The 17082-nt window shown below is 47.7% G+C and overlaps 1 protein-coding gene across 12 annotated transcripts in view; it reads left to right on the top strand.

The window, feature by feature from the left end:
* LOC125172019 (phospholipid-transporting ATPase IB) overlaps positions 1-17082 on the top strand; it is a 647472-nt gene that overhangs the window by 85698 nt on the left and 544692 nt on the right. For 11 of the 12 annotated variants that reach the window (XM_047869466.1, XM_047869485.1, XM_047869458.1 and 8 more), the window contains one exon: positions 15649-15793. In XM_047869466.1, the coding sequence (XP_047725422.1) occupies positions 15693-15793 (101 nt within the window). In that variant the 5' untranslated portion in view covers positions 15649-15692. Of the gene's footprint in view, positions 1-10558; positions 10581-15648; positions 15794-17082 lie in introns of those variants that run through there. The other variant, XM_047869500.1, reaches the window with a different exon arrangement.

Genomic DNA, 17082 nt, shown 5'->3' on the forward strand with positions numbered 1-17082 from the left:
CTAGCTCTGCACTTTGGATATTATTCCCTTTGAGCTAAGTGAACTCCATCAGGTAGTTTGAAGTTTCTCAATTGTCTCATCTGTCAAAGGGTGTTGATGACCCTCCCAGGGTGGTTGTGAATTAAATGTGAGTCTGTGTGGAAAGCATCTGGCAGCTGGGGTTGGGGGAGGTCTTAGGAAATGGAAGCTTAATTATTAGCATACAGTTACTAGTGTCTTTGATTTTATAGTATCCTCCTTATTTTATTATAGAACTTTGTAGTTTACTCACCTTTTTCAAACCCAAGGTCTCAGTTTTAGCATTATAAAAGTATTAGGTAAAGTAGCTGTTATCTTCCTTGCTCAGATGAAGAAGTCAAGTCTCGTAGAGTAAACTTTAAATTGTAGGTAAAGCATTTGTGAAATCAGTAAAATGATGTTCAAAGCCTGGCTTACTGAAGGACAAAATGTTTACTTTTGTAAGCAATGATATGTATAATGTTGACATTGCCAGGTGATGAATGAACCTTAGCAACAGAGTTGAATATTTACTAAGACTTGTTAAAGCAGGTTGAATTCATTGAATCATTCAAATGGCAAGTACCAAACACGTGTACCAGGCACCATAGGGAGAGCAGGGAACCTGAAAATCTTAGCTCATGGAGCTTACATTCTAGAGGGGTGGGCCGATGACCCATGGGTAAATAGTATTTACAAGAGTTATCACCGCTCTAAAGGAAAGAAGCCTGGATAGCAAATGACCAAAGGAAAGAATTACTGTAGATGACACAGTTCCAGAAGAACTCTTTGAAGATGGGACATTTGAGCAGAGACCCAAGACATAAGAAACCAGAGATGTGAAATTGTCGAAGAAGGCAGTTCCGGCTTAGGGTAACCCCTAGGCGGGAGAAATAGTAGGAGCTAAGGAGCTGAGGTGGGGATAAGCTGGACATCTGTGAGGGACAGAAGAAAAGACCAGTGTGTCTGGAATAGAGCCTTGTTAGTCTATGGTGGGGAGTTTGCTCTCTACTCAAAGTGTGGTGGAAAACCGTTCCACCAGATCTCGGGTTACATTTAAAAATAGGAGTCTGGGGGCGCCTGGGTGGCGCAGTCGGTTAAGCGTCCGACTTCAGCTCAGGTCACAATCTCGCGGTCCGTGAGTTCGAGCCCCGCGTCGGGCTCTGGGCTGATGGCTCGGAGCCTGGAGTCTGTTTCCGATTCTGTGTCTCCCTCTCTCTCTGCCCCTCCCCCGTTCATGGTCTGTCTCTCTCTGTCCCAAAAATAAATAAACGTTGAAAAAAAAAAAAAATAAAAATAAAAATAAAAATAGGAGTCTGGCTCCTGTGTGAAAGGTGGGAGGAGGATGGGTTGGGAAGTTACTGCAGTGTCCGGGCGAGGAGGGGTTGATGATCTGGGGAGGTAGCAGCTGAAAGAGCGAGAAGCAGTCTGACTCAGGATCTGTTCAGGTTAGGAGCGGGGGTAGAACTGATGGGATCTCCCGACCAACTGGATGTGGGATTAAAAGACAAGTCGCAGTATTTGGGAAGTAATTGCAAGGAAGGATGCAGAACTACTTCTGATTCAGGTCAGTCATCCCTGGAGGGATTCCCTGCCCTCCACAGTAGAAAGACAAGCCATCTATTCAGTTTGAGCCCATGGTAAATGCTAGAGATTCTAGGGAGATGAGATCGTCCTTGACTCCAAGGACCCCAAAGCAGGACTTTGTGAACATTGAAGTTACTCTCTAAGAGAAGGAGGGAGTTTAAAGCCAACAGAGGAGGAAGTTCTGGCAGAGCAAGTTTCCAGGGGGAGATGCAGTTTGAGAATGGAGAGGAATAGGCGGGATGGTGGGTGCTTTTGGCTTTTATGAATGTCTTCTCCTCTTGTCCCTGGAGTGACGAATGAAGTTACCTGTGGTCATCTTTGCCATTACCTATTTGGAATGTGTGGCTTACAATAATCTTTTTTTACATTCATGAACGTATTTTCATTCTGTCTGCAAATCGGCAGTGATGAAACTTAGAGGTGCATGGCCCATGAAATATGCAAATGGAAATTCACATAAATAATTTCTACTGCACGAAGTTAAAAGTTGAAAAAGATTTTCTACGCCCCTGAAGTTCACCGTGTTAAAGTAAACCAAGCCTTCCTCCTTAGACTTTGAACTGTGTTGTCTCAGCAGAAAGTGATAAAATCTAATCAGAATAAAATAATCCAGTGTCTGTTTTTTATTCAATGCACAAGTACTCACTGTTTTGGTTTCTGGCTGCTCATGTGTTGAGTCGGCTGCTATACTGCTTCTACTGTAGGCTGAACTCTGTAGGTCATGGTTGCCCGAAGATAGGTTTTCATGGGGAGAAAGGCATTAGCAGGCATAATAGAATTTCAGTATACACGCTGTGGTCAGTCACCCTCTAGGTCACCCTCTAGGCCCTCTGGCCTCTTCTGTGTGCTGTGTCTCAGTGCCTAGAAGTCCCCGGGTCCAGATCTGTCTTTTGAAAGCACAGACTAAGGTTGACCTAGCAAACCTTGATGAGGAGCTCTGTTGCAACCAAATGACCCCAGAGTTTGTTGACTCAGTCTTTTTGGTGTGAGAAATGTAGGGGCGTTTCGTGTTCGTTGACGGGAACTCCAGACCTTCTCAGAAATGGGATGGAGTCTGTTGGGAGATGCATGTTGCCAGCGAGGAAGAGAAGCAAGCTGGGAAAGGTATGCACTGGAAGGCACGCTCGCAGGGGCATGAGCTGGGGAGGCAGGGTCCCAGCGCGGGCCCTTCTGTGTCTGCCGTCTCCTGGCTTTTGCTTCCCGAGTGAAGGAAGAAGTAGGAGCTACAGGTGTCACGCCGTGAGAAAAAAGACCTGAGCTTGTTCAGGAGCTGCAAGCGGTCCAAGAAGTCTCAAGTTCAAGTGATGGCCAGAGCAGTAAGAGATAGAGGCTGAACCAAGAAGGCCTGATATATTCTGGGTAATGAATGATTTTTAGGTGAAGCCTCTCTACCTAACGAAGATTTGAGGCAATACATATCAAACCATGCCCTGAAAAGCATTTGTACTTTATTTGCATTTTTCTTAACAAATGTCTTTTTAAAAAATTTATTTTTTGAGAGAGAGAGAGAGAGAGAACGAGCATGGGAGAGGCAGAGAGAGAGGGAGAGACAGAATCCCAAGCCAACACTGTGTGATCAGCATGGACCCCAACTCAGGGCTTGATCTCAAGACCGTGGGATCATGACCTGAGCTGAAATTGAGAGTCAGATGCTTACCCGACTGAGCCCCCCGGGCGCCCCTCTTAAGAAATTGTCTTCACAGAGTAAGTCCACATGACCTCATCCCTCTCTGCCAACCTGTGTTAGTGTGTGACGCTAACATGAGTGCTGTCCGTGTGTCAGGGCTGATGGTCAAAACTGAATTATTTCCTTATTGACTGTGTACCTCTGATACTGGTCTCGTGAAGTACTCGTTAAGGCCTTTACTGTTGGCTTATCTTTGCCCTCCGGATCCCCTGCTTTGCATCTCTCTGGGGTATGGTATGGTCTTATTTCTTGTGCTCGATCCTTGGTTGCTTGGCAGTCTCTTTGCAAGTGTCGTGTGCGTTTCACTCTGTGGTTGGTACTTTTGTCAACTCCCTGTAGAGCAGTTCAGCCATCGCCGTGGTTATTCAGATGAAACCAGAAACTATGCACGTTTCTGTAAAGGGGAAAACGCGAGCTGCAGCCAGGGTACATTAGATCCAGGGACCACGGGCGCTGAGATGGGGTTAGGAGTGGGAGAGGCTCCTTTGGGGCAATGCCTCTGAAAGATGAAGGTGGGGGTGGGACGGGGTGGGATTGAGCGAGGAAAGCCTTCTTGTAGCAGTGTTCATCTGCAGCCTGTGATGGCAAAGAGAGAAGGCAGCAGAGCTGGGCTGGAAGAGCCTTGGGCTGTGACGCCGGTCCATTGGAAACCTCCAGAACCGGGCTTGGCAAGTTACAGCCTGCGGGCCTGTCACCATCTTCATTAACAATGGCTTGGACCTAACTGCAGAATTTTAGGAGATACTCTGGTCTTAGTAACGTTACATTTACTGAGCTTGTGGAGTGCCTGTTTCCCCCCTCCCCCATGTTATAAGTCCATTTTATCTCCTTGCATGGAGGTCCATTTCAGAGGGCGTCCCTAAGTTCTGTAGAGGGTAGTCCGTTGCTTAGTGCTGTCTTCCTCCAACCCCCACATCTTCAGCTATAGGTGTGTAGAACTGAGTCAGATTGTCAGAAGAGTAAAAGGAAGGTCTGGAAAGGATACAGGACTCTCTGGTTGTGACCACCCTTGCTGCTAGTGCGTTGACAAAGCATTTGAAGAGTAGAGAGTGCTACATAGACTTAGTTATGGTCCAGGATTGTATGTCAGACGTCACTGAGAACTTGGGACAATTCTGGCAGGCTTTTGTAACATTCAGTCCATTTAAGTAGTGTCTTCAGTGGACTGAACTCTTGTCTAAGAGTGGTAGGCAACGCTTCTATCATTTGGGCCTCTCAGTTCCCTCATCTTCAAAGAATTATTGGTCATAAGGATATCCTACTACTTAGACAGGGTATTTCATTGTGCTCGCTTTACAGTTTCATGGTCCACTGTGAAAGTCCTTTCGTTCAAGGGGAAACTAGTTGCTTAAGTGATCGGAAATCCATAGGTAAAGGAAGATCATCAGAAAATGACCGTCCTCTGGTCTTTCCCCTCCCTGTCTTCCAGTCAACTGCCAGGCGCTTTGTTCATTAATTCCTTTGATCTGCTTCTAAAATTAGCCGCTGTCCTTCTGGTGCCCAAGGCTCTCTTAAAACTAGAGACCCTTCCCTGTGTGAACACCTTCCCTGATCTGTAGCTCCATCACACCATTTCTGACTCTATGTCTGTGTAATTACGTACATGTTTTCACTTCTAGGTCATCTAGCTTCTCACACCTTGTCTGTCAAAATGGTCCTTCCATTCCCTACTCTTTGCTCTGGTTTTCAGAGGCAGTGTTGCGTAGGGAAGCAAAAGTGAGGAGCTTTTGTCGTTCTTGTGTGTCTGGGTGCGGAGGGGAGTAGAATACAGTCCTAAGAGGGCATCCTAGAAAGCTGCATGAATCAAGTGGCTCACAGCGCATGTTTGCCCATGGCTTTGTCTTACTCTGGATGTCCTTCTCCATATTTACCCTTTGGAGCTCTTTACGTAGAACTCAGTTGCTGGCTTTGTAGTGAGAGACCTCTGAAATCTCTCCAGTACCGCCCCCTTTTACTACTACAGCTGGAAATACTAGTTTCTCTTAGACACTCCACACCCATAGCGTTCAAGGTCTCTTTTCCTGCTCCCACAGATGCTGAGGAAGAGTAAGACCGATAAGGCATAGTCTATACTTTTCCAGTTAGAGACCTTTTCAACCAGAAAGACACACAGAGTAATTATGACCTGGAAAATGCACAGACGGGACAGTTGGGTATGGTTATTGGAGGTTGTATAAGACTGAGAAAAACATTCCCTGGAAGAATTCCCTGCCTGGCCATGTCCTAGGGTCCTGTAAGTAGAGGGGGGCCCTCCAACCCGACCTGGGGATGTGTGGTGAGCGAAGGCTTCTCAGAAGAGAGTTGTTGGGAGGCAAACACGCTAAGAGGAAGAAAATGCAGGTGGAAGAAGACCTTTCACATCCTGTGCTGTAGTACTCTGCACAGATTGGTTTCCTCACCACATTGCAAGTTCTCTGAAGGCAGGGAGAGCGTTTTTGATTTTGACGTTGTGCACATCGAATGTTCTGAACTTCGGATGAATGAATGACTTCCATCTGCCTCCATCGTTTTGCTTGGCTGCTTGACTTACTGATTTCTTCTATATGTTCCTGCCTTCAGGGCACTTGACTCTCTAGGGACTTTGTTTTCCTGGGTTAAGCACCCAGTCCTGTAATCACCACCACCACCACCATGTTGCCTGTGAGCCTGGCATTTGGGGGGAGTTGTGTTTTTAATGTATAGACTCTGGGGCTATACTTTCAGTTAAAGAAAAAGAAATCAACCCAAACCTAATAAGGATACAAGACCATCAACAAATATTTGTCTATTTTTGGAAACTCCTTGAAGCCCCACCCTCAAATTACTTATAACATAGGTCATATGAATGACTCATAACGAATAAAATTCAACTTACAGATACAAAGCTAGTTGGTGAATCATCCCCTGTTTTCTTTATCTCCAAAATGAACATGTTTGTCATGAGTGGTTTGAGAATTCTATGGGTTAACCCATACAGAGCGCGTAGACCAGGCTCAACGAAAGATTGTGCTTCTTACCGTAACTGTGCATGACCTGTCAGTGACCCGGCAAAGACAGCTAATTGAGTTGGCGACACGAGTCGGTGGAGGATGCCGGGATTTCACGGATCCCGTCCGCGTCTCTTTGGCATCGCTCATCCTTTATAAAGATTTTCCCATATTTGGAACTTTCTCACTTCTGTGTCTGAGAAGAAATGGGATACACAGAATGTCACATCAACAAGAAAATCAGGGGAAGCCATCCCAACTGGGAAAGAATGTGTTGTATCCGTGGAGTCGGGAGTAAAATTGGCCTCCTGGTGGACCCTTTCAAATCTGACTGCCTGTAATATTGAAGGTTACATTAAGATTAGTGATAGAAGTAAAGAGCGTTAGCTTCATATGACCCGAGGTGAGAAGCACACAGGGTGGGCGGACTTACATGTGAAACAGCATGATAGTTGGAGCAAATGAATGTGCCTTTCTCTTGTACTTGAGATGTGACTTCTATGCACTCAGTGCCTCTGCCTCCCTGGGGAAGGTTTAGAAGATCCACCACGAGAAATATCAAGGTGTCTTCCCCTTATGCTTTTCAAAAATAGCAGGGACGGACAAGCCAGCCTCTTGTTAATGAGATTTTGCGGATTAATTTTCCTCTCCGTTAAAGGGTTTACAACAGACCTGGGAGGGCTTGGCTGTCAGCATTTTCTACGTTGAAGAAGAGTTGGGTTTGCAAAGGGTTGTTTGGAATCCAGAAAGAATGAGGTCAGGGACGTACACTGAAAAGCTTGCCTGTCCTTTTGATCTTTAGGAGGTGGAAGGGGGGTGGTGATGATGGTGGGGGGGTTGGGAAGAGAAGAAATCCATCTGAAAAGAAACATCTTAATTTTTCTCTCTCTGGGGAAAGTTTCCCCAGTCAAAGAGGGGAGATGTGTGACATATAACTGAGAGGTAAGAAAAAGTTTCCTTTTCCGGAATCGCCCACCGGTACTTTTCATGTGGTCTGGGAGCAGGTTGAGAAGCTGCTGGGCCCTTCCGGGGCTGCAGAGAGAGGACTGATGATGCGGGACAGGTGGGCTGGTTCTGAGACGACACTCCGTGAATCCGAACACCTTTGGCCAAGGTGTTGTGTGTCTTCCGAATGCTTAGGACAGGCAACGAACAACTTCAAAGAAAACGGCACCTCTCCTAGGATTAACTGTTCAAAGCCTGCCTTCATGCATGTAGTGAAACAGTAGTGAGCTTTTTAAGGTTGGTGCCCTTAATTTGCACCCGGTTTCCTGGCCCCAGGAGTGATGAGTATCCATCCCCTAGCAACAGGGAGTTGCAACACAAGTCCCTGGGCTTGTAATTTTAAGCCTCGGCCAATCCGGCCCGTCATATAGAAAAATCCTCTGAATTGACTGCTGCGAAACCTAGCCTTTCTTTTTGGTCGTTTTCGCTTTTGTATATTAAAGAGATTTCCTTAAAAGCACATCTGCCTTCACTTACCTTAACATTCATCATTTGTGAATTACTAAATGATCTAAGGTGTGAAATGCGTTTCGAGGAACCAGAAGCCTGCTTTGCAATGTTGTCCTCGGTGGAAACAAAGCCTCAAATTACTGTGGCTCCATTTCCACCCCCGGGTGCCGGAGCCAAGTAGGTTGTATATAACGTATCGCTGGCACGTGCCTTTGCTCGCACGCCATTATTCCTGGAACATTCTGCTTTTTCCACACAGCCAAATCATACCATCCTACTCATTTTCGTAAGCCTGGTTCCGATGCTTCCTCAACAAAGTCACCCTGGTCTTTGGCCTTGGCAACACTGGCGGTCATCTTTGTCTTCTGGATTCCCCTGTATCTCGGTCTCCGTTTCTGTTGCTTCTGCTGAAGCGTGAGCCTGGGCCTTCAACTGTGCACTCCTATGCCTAGCAAAATGCCTTAGATCTAGGAAGGGCCCAATTCCCGCTTGGATAAATTCAACATTCAACAGTATTTTAAATCCTCAAGAGGCCGGGGCCGGTGTCTTCCCTTCTCTGTCCCTGACAAAGAGAAAAGAGAAGCCAATAAGTATTGGCAGTAAAAAGTGTCCCTTTCTCTTTGTGTTTCTTTTAAATTCCTGGACAGAAATGGATCACAGCTGCTGTACTCGGAGAGTTGTGGTTTGCGCAAAGTGGGGTCTAGAAGAGGCCTCCAAAACGTGTCCGCCGTGGCTAGGATCACCGCATTTCGCATTTGTACCGCATTTTCATTATGTGTGTTTGATTAGGAGCAGTAATGGCTCGAGGGCTTCCCCGGCGGCTGGACTGCTTTGTGTCATTGTGTTCTGAAGGATTATGAAACGTCTTTGTAAATATGGAATGTAATGGCCAGAGTTGAACTTGAAACCTTTGGGGCAGGGGAGGGGTGTGTGTGTGCACGCACCCACACGTACGCACGCACACACACACACGTGCCTCTGGTTACAAAGCTCTCTGATGATAGTACTGTTTTCCTGGAAACTTTTCTGGAGGCAAAGAGAACCATCTTTTACATACCTTTTAAGTGCATACAAAATGAGGAGAAAAGACCCAATCCACTTAATTCCAGGAACAAAAGGCTGAAGATCCTGTTTGCTCTTTATATGTCCTGTTTTGTTGCCGTGGAAGGTATTTAATGTTTCCTTGAGGTGGGAGATGTGATGTAATCAGGTTGGTAACTGGAAAGAACTTCGTGTGTATGAAGGGTCAGCAGACTGTGTCCGGTGGGCCAAATCTGACCTGTGAGTGAGGAACGGTTTTTACATTTTTAAGAGTTTTGTGTTTAAAAAAGAGAGGCGTATGTAGCCCAAAGTCTATAATGTTTACTGTCTGACCCTTCACAGAAAGTTTGCCAACGTTTGATTTCTAGCATCGATTCCTGTTTTGCGGTTGAAGAGACCAAAGCTAGCTGGTGTCCCGACTTGCTGAGGCCCGTAAAGGCAGCCTGTTCTAATGGAAGGGGCATTGGATTCAAGTTTCTGCAGATCTGGCTTCTCTAATCCTATCTTGCGTTTGACCTGATACGCTTCTGTGATTGTTCGTAACGTCTCCCTTTTGGTCCTGTCATTGTAGAGTTCACCAAGTAATGTCTGCAGTTCGGTTGTAATACCAAGTACCCACAGTGAGCTCAGACTTCACAGGTTCAGGGCACAAGTTTTCTAGAAGACTGCCCTCGCTTCAGACAGGAGCGAGCTCAGGGATGCCTAGCCCACTTGTACTTCTGACCAAATGGCTACAAATTCAAGGATTTCCTTTACCCCTTCAGTTTCAATATATGCTAGAATAACTGAGAACTCAGAAAAGCACTATATTTAGGATTACAGTTTTTATCATAAAGGATGCAAATCAGGACCAGCCAAATGGAGAGAGACACTAGGGTGAGGTCTGGGAGGGTCCCACCTATGAGGCTTCTTAGGACATGTCATCGGAGCTTTGGTGTCTGTAGTGTTTATTGGGCTTTTGTTACATAGGCATAATTAATTGGACCATTGGCCACATGACTGAATTCAGTCTCCAGTTCCCCTTCTTCCCTGGAGTTGGGAGGTCAGACCCCAACCTTCTAATCACATGGTTGGTTTTTCTGGTCAACCCCCATTCTACAATGGCCTAGGGGCCCACCAGGGTCACCTCATTAGCATAAAATTGGGTTATGGTCCGGGGGCCCTACCGTGAATAGCAAAGACACTCCTGCCACTGGGGTAGTTCCAAGGGGTTAGAAGCTCCCCCAGGAAGCCCAGACAGAGACCAGCCAAATTCTTTATTCCACAACAATGGCCAGAGTCTGGCTTCCCACAGAACTAGTAACAGAGGTTCTAGGAAGAGGCTTGCCCCTTTAATAGGTTTCTGACTTAGGAAGACTAGAGTATTTCTTTCCCAAGAATTTCTACTGTGAGGTAGTGAAACTTCTTTGCGAGGGAAGTGGACTAGATAAGTCACCAGCATCTTCTGGAGTTCTGAGTTAGAGAAAAATACTGCAGTTCAGAGTGAAGGATTTTATTTCTATGTTGCTTAAGGCAATAAAATGCTTAGTAAAAATTTGCCTTCTATTAACTCCCCTTTAATGTTCAACTCTTTGAGGTTCTTAACTCCCTGGACCAACACTAAAATGTATATTAGATAATCAACAGTCATAAAATAATGTATGATTAATTAGATAGGAACAGAATTCAGAAACCTGTTAAGATTTTTCCTTCTCTTTCCAGAATCATCTCCATGGAATTAATTTACGTAATGGGGAGACATGAGGCATTGTCCTCACTTCTATCTGCTCACCTGCCAGTGGGAGGTCCAGCGTTGTCCGTGCTCCCTAGCTAGTGACTTCACATCCTTGTTGCCACAGATATATCGTGTGAGTTAAATGAGACATTTGGGCCATTCGGCAACATGAAAATACTATAAGGACACGAAGAAAGTGAGTGGGAAGAGATTACCAGGCGAGCTGGAGCCACGGGGTGGCTGGGGTCCGTGGGAGAGTTGTAGGGATCCGTGACATGTGTGGCAGACCCAGGCTGCTTTCCTCTGCCCCTTCCCTATTCTTCACCCATCCTCTGTGCCTATCCTCTTAAAATTCTTTCTCCTATCCTGGCAGAAACTCTGAAGGAAGGAGGGGCTTCTTTATTTAGCCAATCACCTTCCAGCTATTTCTGGGCTTTATCCAAACCAACCAACCCAAGTGTTGCCACAAAAACATTCCTCTGTCAAATTCGACTTCTCTGGGTGTGGGTTGTGGCATCTAATGGCACTTGTGCGAGGGGCATCTAAAACCTTGCCCCCGCCCCAGGGTGATCTGTACGTGAATAGGTATTTCTCCCTCCTCTTTAACCTTACTTGCATATCTGTCTTAAAGGAAACAAATAGGTTCTCTGTGCTCCCTTACGGTACTGAATAGCACTTCTGGTTATTCAGGAGTGGGTCAAGGAACCCAGAGACCCCAGTATAGCTAAGATCTGGGAAGGAAATTACCCAGAATCCAGAAAGCTGTTGGCACAGTTTCTGTTGCTCTCCCTGAAATGGTTTCGTCTTTATTTCAAAAGAAACCCTCTATTTCGCTGCCTACTCCATGGGTAGGAGATGGCCATCCAGAGACCCAGAGTGTGTATGTTAATAGAGGAGCCACATGCAGAAACCTGTCACAGTTTCCAGAAGACTCCTCTAATGGTCAAACTTGGATGAAGTAACTATCCCTGGTGCGAAAAGGTGTGATGCGTGGGGATGCCTGGGTGGCTCAGTTGGTTAAGCGTCCGACTCATGGTTTCAGCCCAGGTCATGACCTCACAGTTCATGAGTTCGAGCCCCATGTCACTGGGGCTGATGGCACAGAGTCTGCTTGGGAATTTTCTCTCTGCCTCTCTCTCAATAAACAAACAAACAAACAAACATTAAAAACAAAAGCTGTGATGCATGCATCGACCCTTTCATAGACCTGTCCGGGGCTCCCTGGCCTGCATATGGGAAGGGAAAGGTTCAGTGACCACACAAGGGAGTCTGTGGTTCAGCAGCTGGGTAGGCATCCTCAAAAGGGACCTGCTACATTAGCCCTTTATCTATATTTACAGACTGGCTACTGTGTGCTAGGCATTATTCAGGATGACAGGGCTAGAACCACGAGCAAGACAAAGCCCCTGTCCTCATGCCCTTGGCCGTCAGCTGTCTTGTCGGCGTCTCTTGTTGTGTAGTAGGCAAGCTTAGTGCTTGTCCGTTTTCCCACTCTCGTTTCTCTTTATTTTTTTTACCTTGGTTTCTTTCTCAACAGATATTTATTGAACTCCCACTGTCTGCTGACACTGTGCTTGTTTATATGGGGGAGTTGTAAGCATATACTCTAATTTTGCACGGTGGTATTTTCAAAATGCATTAACTCAGGATTCATCTTGGGAGTCTGAATTTGAAACCTTAGTCATGCTGTGCTTCGCTATATATGGTGTAGTGTTCTCTTTAGGCGATATATTTTCGACAGATGTGTGGTATTTGGAAAAGATTAATGTTTTTCTCCAAAGCAGGACTTGGTTGGGATGAGGCCACTGAGGTAGAAGAAAGTTATTGGCGTCCTGGGGAAGGTGGGGGTGGGGGGCACTATAATGATTGCTATCCAGAATAAAATTCCAGGCCGGCCCTGACGTAGCATAGAAAGGTGAGTTGGCCTCATGCATGGTAGGTGCTTGGGAGACATTATTTCCTGTAATTCTGTCTCTAATTGTGTAATTTGTTTGCACCCCAACATGCGTTATCCCACACTTAACTTCTTGTTTGGGCAAAATGGTTTCCATTCTCATTTCTATCACTAGTGCTTTTTTTGTCCCAATCTTCTCTTCTTCAAATTCGAATTACCCAATGTTCTTTTTTCTGGCCCACACATTCAATCCCAAAAAAGTCTTACACGGTTTCCTTTTGAGATCGTTCTCCTGTCTGTGCGTTTTTTGTGTTTTTTTTGTTTTTTTGTTTTTTTTTTCCATTCTCCATTGAAGTTCTGCTTTTTAACCTCTTGCTTCTAGATTGTAGAATTAATTTCCTGCCTGATCTCCTTACCTACAGATCCTTTCTGCTTCTACTTGTACCTCACTGCCAGCTGCACTTCTCCCCTGCTTCGAAACCGTCTGTGGCTTCAGATGACCTTCAGGATGAAGTTTAAATTTCTTGGCCTGGCCTGGCATTTAACTCCCCCCCCCCCCCCCCCCCCCCCAGCTTCCTTTCTGTTTCCCACTTTGGACCCCTCAGTGCTCGTTTTTGTTTGTTTGGTTTCATTGGCTTATACATCTTGTCTACTTGGGCCTTTGCCTAACTTCTTTCTAGTTCCTGCCCCCAACTGTCCTTGTCCTCTTTCCTAACAGAAACCTTACCCATACTTTAATGCTTGTATATCTGTCCTCCAACTCTTTTTTTCACCAGCTCCCCTCATGCCCAAAGAGGCTGCTGACCCCTGACCCTCCTTAGCACCTTCAAGCCCACTCTTAGTCGCTTGTCCTGAACCGCAGTGTACTGGTAACCATGGTTATACCTTAGTACCTTAAGCTGGTTAATATTTTGACAGTAGGCGCTAGGCCTTTGTGTGTTCCCAGCAGCATCCAACAAGTGATTCTCAACTGTGGCCGCCCACTGGTATCCCTCAAGGCACTCGAGAACAGAGTAAAAGACGTTGGAATCTGTGGGGGTGGGCCCAGGGCCTATATAATTGTGGGAGCTCCCTTGGTGATGATAATGTGCACCAGGGTCAAGAGCCACTGAGTGAATACAGTCTAAGCAATGGACTGTTCTGACCCATACAAGCATATGGCGTTTGAGCCCTCTGTGCGAATCATTGCATCTCTGCCTGGAGAAATCAAAGCGACCCTTTAGAAGACTTGAGTGAAAATGACTTATTCGACTAGCAAACATGAGTGCCCGTTATATGCCAGGTACTGTTCTAGGTGCAGAGATCACTGTACTGAACAAAACGTGTCCCTGTTGTCCTGGAGCTTCTGCTCTTGGCCGTGGGAAGACGGACCATAAAGAAATATCAGGTAATGATGATCGAGGCTGGAGGTGACTAGAGCAGGGTAAATGGGCAGAGAAAAAAAGCGGTATTTTTTTTTTTTTAAATTTTTTTTTCAACGTTTATTTATTTTTGGGACAGAGAGAGACAGAGCATGAACGGGGGAGGGCCAGAGAGAGAGGGAGACACAGAATCGGAAACAGGCTCCAGGCTCTGAGCCATCAGCCCAGAGCCCGACGCGGGGCTCGAACTCACGGACCGCGAGATCGTGACCTGGCTGAAGTCGGACGCTTAACCGACTGCGCCACCCAGGTGCCCCAAAAGCGGTATTTTTATGAAGGGAATGTTTTTGAAACTAGCCTATCTGCCTTAATTCAGCAAGTGCTTTAAAACCCAGCGTTCTCTGACTGAAGTGTGGGAGCCCCGGCCGGGCTCTCAGGCCAGTCAGTCTTGAAGTGGGAACTTTTGCTCTCTGCTGCCCCTTGTCAATAAGCGGAGGGCAGAGCAGTCCCCTGTGAGGCCAGAGGAACCCCGGAGAGTGGAGGCTGGAGGCAGGGAGCGAGCATCTGAGGAGACGGGGGTCCCCAAATGGGGAGCAGCTAACGCGCTGTGACCGGGGACCCAGCTGTGAATACTCCTCGGGATAATACGCCCGCTCTCAACTGATTTTGTTTTGGTTGTTCCCCTCATGTGATCACGATGAATAGGATTATAATCACTTTCCACAGATGTCAACACTTTCTCGCTCAAGATTTCTCTCTGTCAATGAATGTTCGTTGCAGCTGTGAAGTAGGTGTTTGCTGCAATGAGATGTCAGTTTCTTAAACAGTATACATCATTCATTTCTTTGATAGGTGGAAAGCGTGGCAGATAGTAGCTCGAAGATGCAGGTATGGAAAAGGAGAGGAGGCCTGCTCTGCAGGGCATTTATTTTTCTGGATTCCTTTACTTCAGGCATCCCTCCCTGAGGGTCGGTTCTTGAGGTGGGTTGCCCCTGGTGATAAGGGATACGCTTGGCGGTTGGCGACGGGGGTGTGTTCAGGTGTAGCCGGTCCAGTAATGGGCGTGTCATTATTCTCCATGCTGACACCTGCGTACGTGGAGGTTATGGCGTGGGGGCGGGGGGGGGTCGGTTGGCCCACAGAGGGGCTTGACTGTAGGACTGAAGTCAACTCTTAAGGGGATACACTTGCGTGTGCCTTGACCACAGGAACCCAACGGGCGCCGTGAAATGCAAGATCACGCAGCCCTCCGTGAACCGGGATGGGTAAAGCTACCTCCCTCAGGTTGCCAGGCACACCTAGGGGGAAGGGCAGCCGGTGCGTTCAGGATCACGGCGGAGCCGAGCCCATCACCCCCGAGGGTTGGGAATTTCCTTTGTAGGGCACGGAGATGTGCTTTCGCCGTCCCTTTCCGCGGCGACCAAGGCAGAGCACAGCCCCTTTGCTGGCATCTTTGTCCTAAAGTCAATCAGAGCAGCCGAGAAAACCGAGTTCCGGACAGCGGTCCCTGGGCCCGCAGGGGGAGCTCACCGGTGGGGTGGGGGGGGAGGCCCTGGCCCCGCTGTCCCCGAGGCCCCTCCCCGCCCCTGCAACGGGCAGCGGTGCCCCTGCCAGCCAGGCCTCCGGCCGCAGCGGGGCGGGAGGGGGCGGGGCGGAGTCGGCCGCAGGAGAGGCTCCCTCCTCGGCGCCCGGGGGCCCGGGGAGGGGGCGGGGCGCAGGAGGGGGCGGGGCGCAGGAGGGGGCGGGGCGGAGCCGGGAGCAGCTGCGGCGGCAGGTCTCCAGGGGGAGCCAAGGTACATAGGCGGGCCCGGCAGCGCCCAGAGAGAGAGAGAGAGAGCATCCTTCCCAGCCGGTCCCCGCCCGCCAGCCCGCAGCCCGTGCTCGCCGCCTCTTGCCTGGCGTGACTTCTTTGTGTTTTGTTTTCTGCCCGCACCCCGTCTCTGCAGGACCTGTTCGTCCTTCTTCGGGCTACAAGAAGGCGGAGGATGAGATGTCCCGGGCCACGTCTGTTGGAGATCAGCTGGATGCACCAGCCCGCACCATTTACCTCAACCAGCCGCATCTCAACAAATTCCGTGACAACCAGATCAGGTAGGGGGAGGCGGCCGAGAGACACAAGGACAGTCGATTCACGGCTGGGATGGGGTTCATCTTGCTCTTGGCGGCTTTTGCACACACCTAGCCAGCGGTCCCCACCCTCCGCCCCCATCTCTTCCTCCAGCCCCTTCCACTCCCCTCCCCCGTCCCCCTGGAGCCTGACAGTCTCTACCTGCTTCCAATGGGGTCATGTGAATACAGCCTTTACCTTTCTCTTCCTGGGCTCTGTTCTGTGCTCAGGCTCTCTGTGAGCCCCGAGGAAGTTTTTATTATTGTGGCCCTGACAAAAATGAGGTCTCTTATCTTTTCATCCCTGGGTTCCCTTCCAAGAATTCCTCCTAGTCCTGTTTCGAGCTAAATGAGAGCTCTCCTTACCGATTTGCAGACCATAATGTAGGGAAGTGCTTTCTAAAGGACTCCCACAGGACACAAGGACTCGCACTCAGCCCTAAGTGGTCCCCAACATTGGTTATGAGGTACTTATATGCTGGGAAACTTTGTGCGGAGTTAGCTTTCATCCTTCTTTCTGCTAACATTTAAGTGTCTGCTTTTTGCTGGCTACCGTCTCGGATGCTTTAGCTGGACTTGGTTAAGGAATCATCAGAACCTCTTAAAGAACGTTACCTTCAGACTAAGAAACGGAGATGTTAAGTAATGTCCCTGTGCTCATATGGCGTCTAACTAGCACAGCTGCAAATAGCACCCACCTTCTCAATGAAAGCTGAAGTTCTTTCAGCTGTGCGAAGCTAGATCTTTAGGCATGGGTGTTAGCAGGTGTTTTACATTTTATTAAACTTTCAGACGTAGACAACTTTATACCAGTGACTTCAGAGGATGTGGTTCTGTGAATGGCTCAGAACACCATGCACAGGTATAGAGAAGTTAACTGATCAGGTTACACATAGATTATTGACGAGCTTGAATTGCAACCCAGTGTTTCTCGAAAGCTCTGGTGAAACTTCGTTGCGTGCTTAAATACTCGGCAGCAGCCCCAGCCCTTACGCAGGCTGCTTAGCCGGACATCCCTATTGAAAAAGGTTTGGCCGTTGGGCATGACTGTAGCTTGATAGAGTTTGTGGTAGAATAATGTTGCATGTTATATGGAGGTGACCCCTCCATTGATTAAGGGACTGTTAGGTTGTTTGGGGCTAGATTATTAGCGTTAGCTTATTAGTGTTAGGCTTTATTTTGGGTTTACAAAACAGATGAACATAGGGGAAGGGAAGGAAAAATAAGATAAAAAGACGGAGACAGGGGCACCTGGGTGGCTCAGTCGGTTGAGC

The sequence above is a fragment of the Prionailurus viverrinus genome, chromosome A1 (assembly GCF_022837055.1).
Source record: "Prionailurus viverrinus isolate Anna chromosome A1, UM_Priviv_1.0, whole genome shotgun sequence".
Lineage (NCBI taxonomy): Eukaryota > Metazoa > Chordata > Mammalia > Carnivora > Felidae > Prionailurus > Prionailurus viverrinus.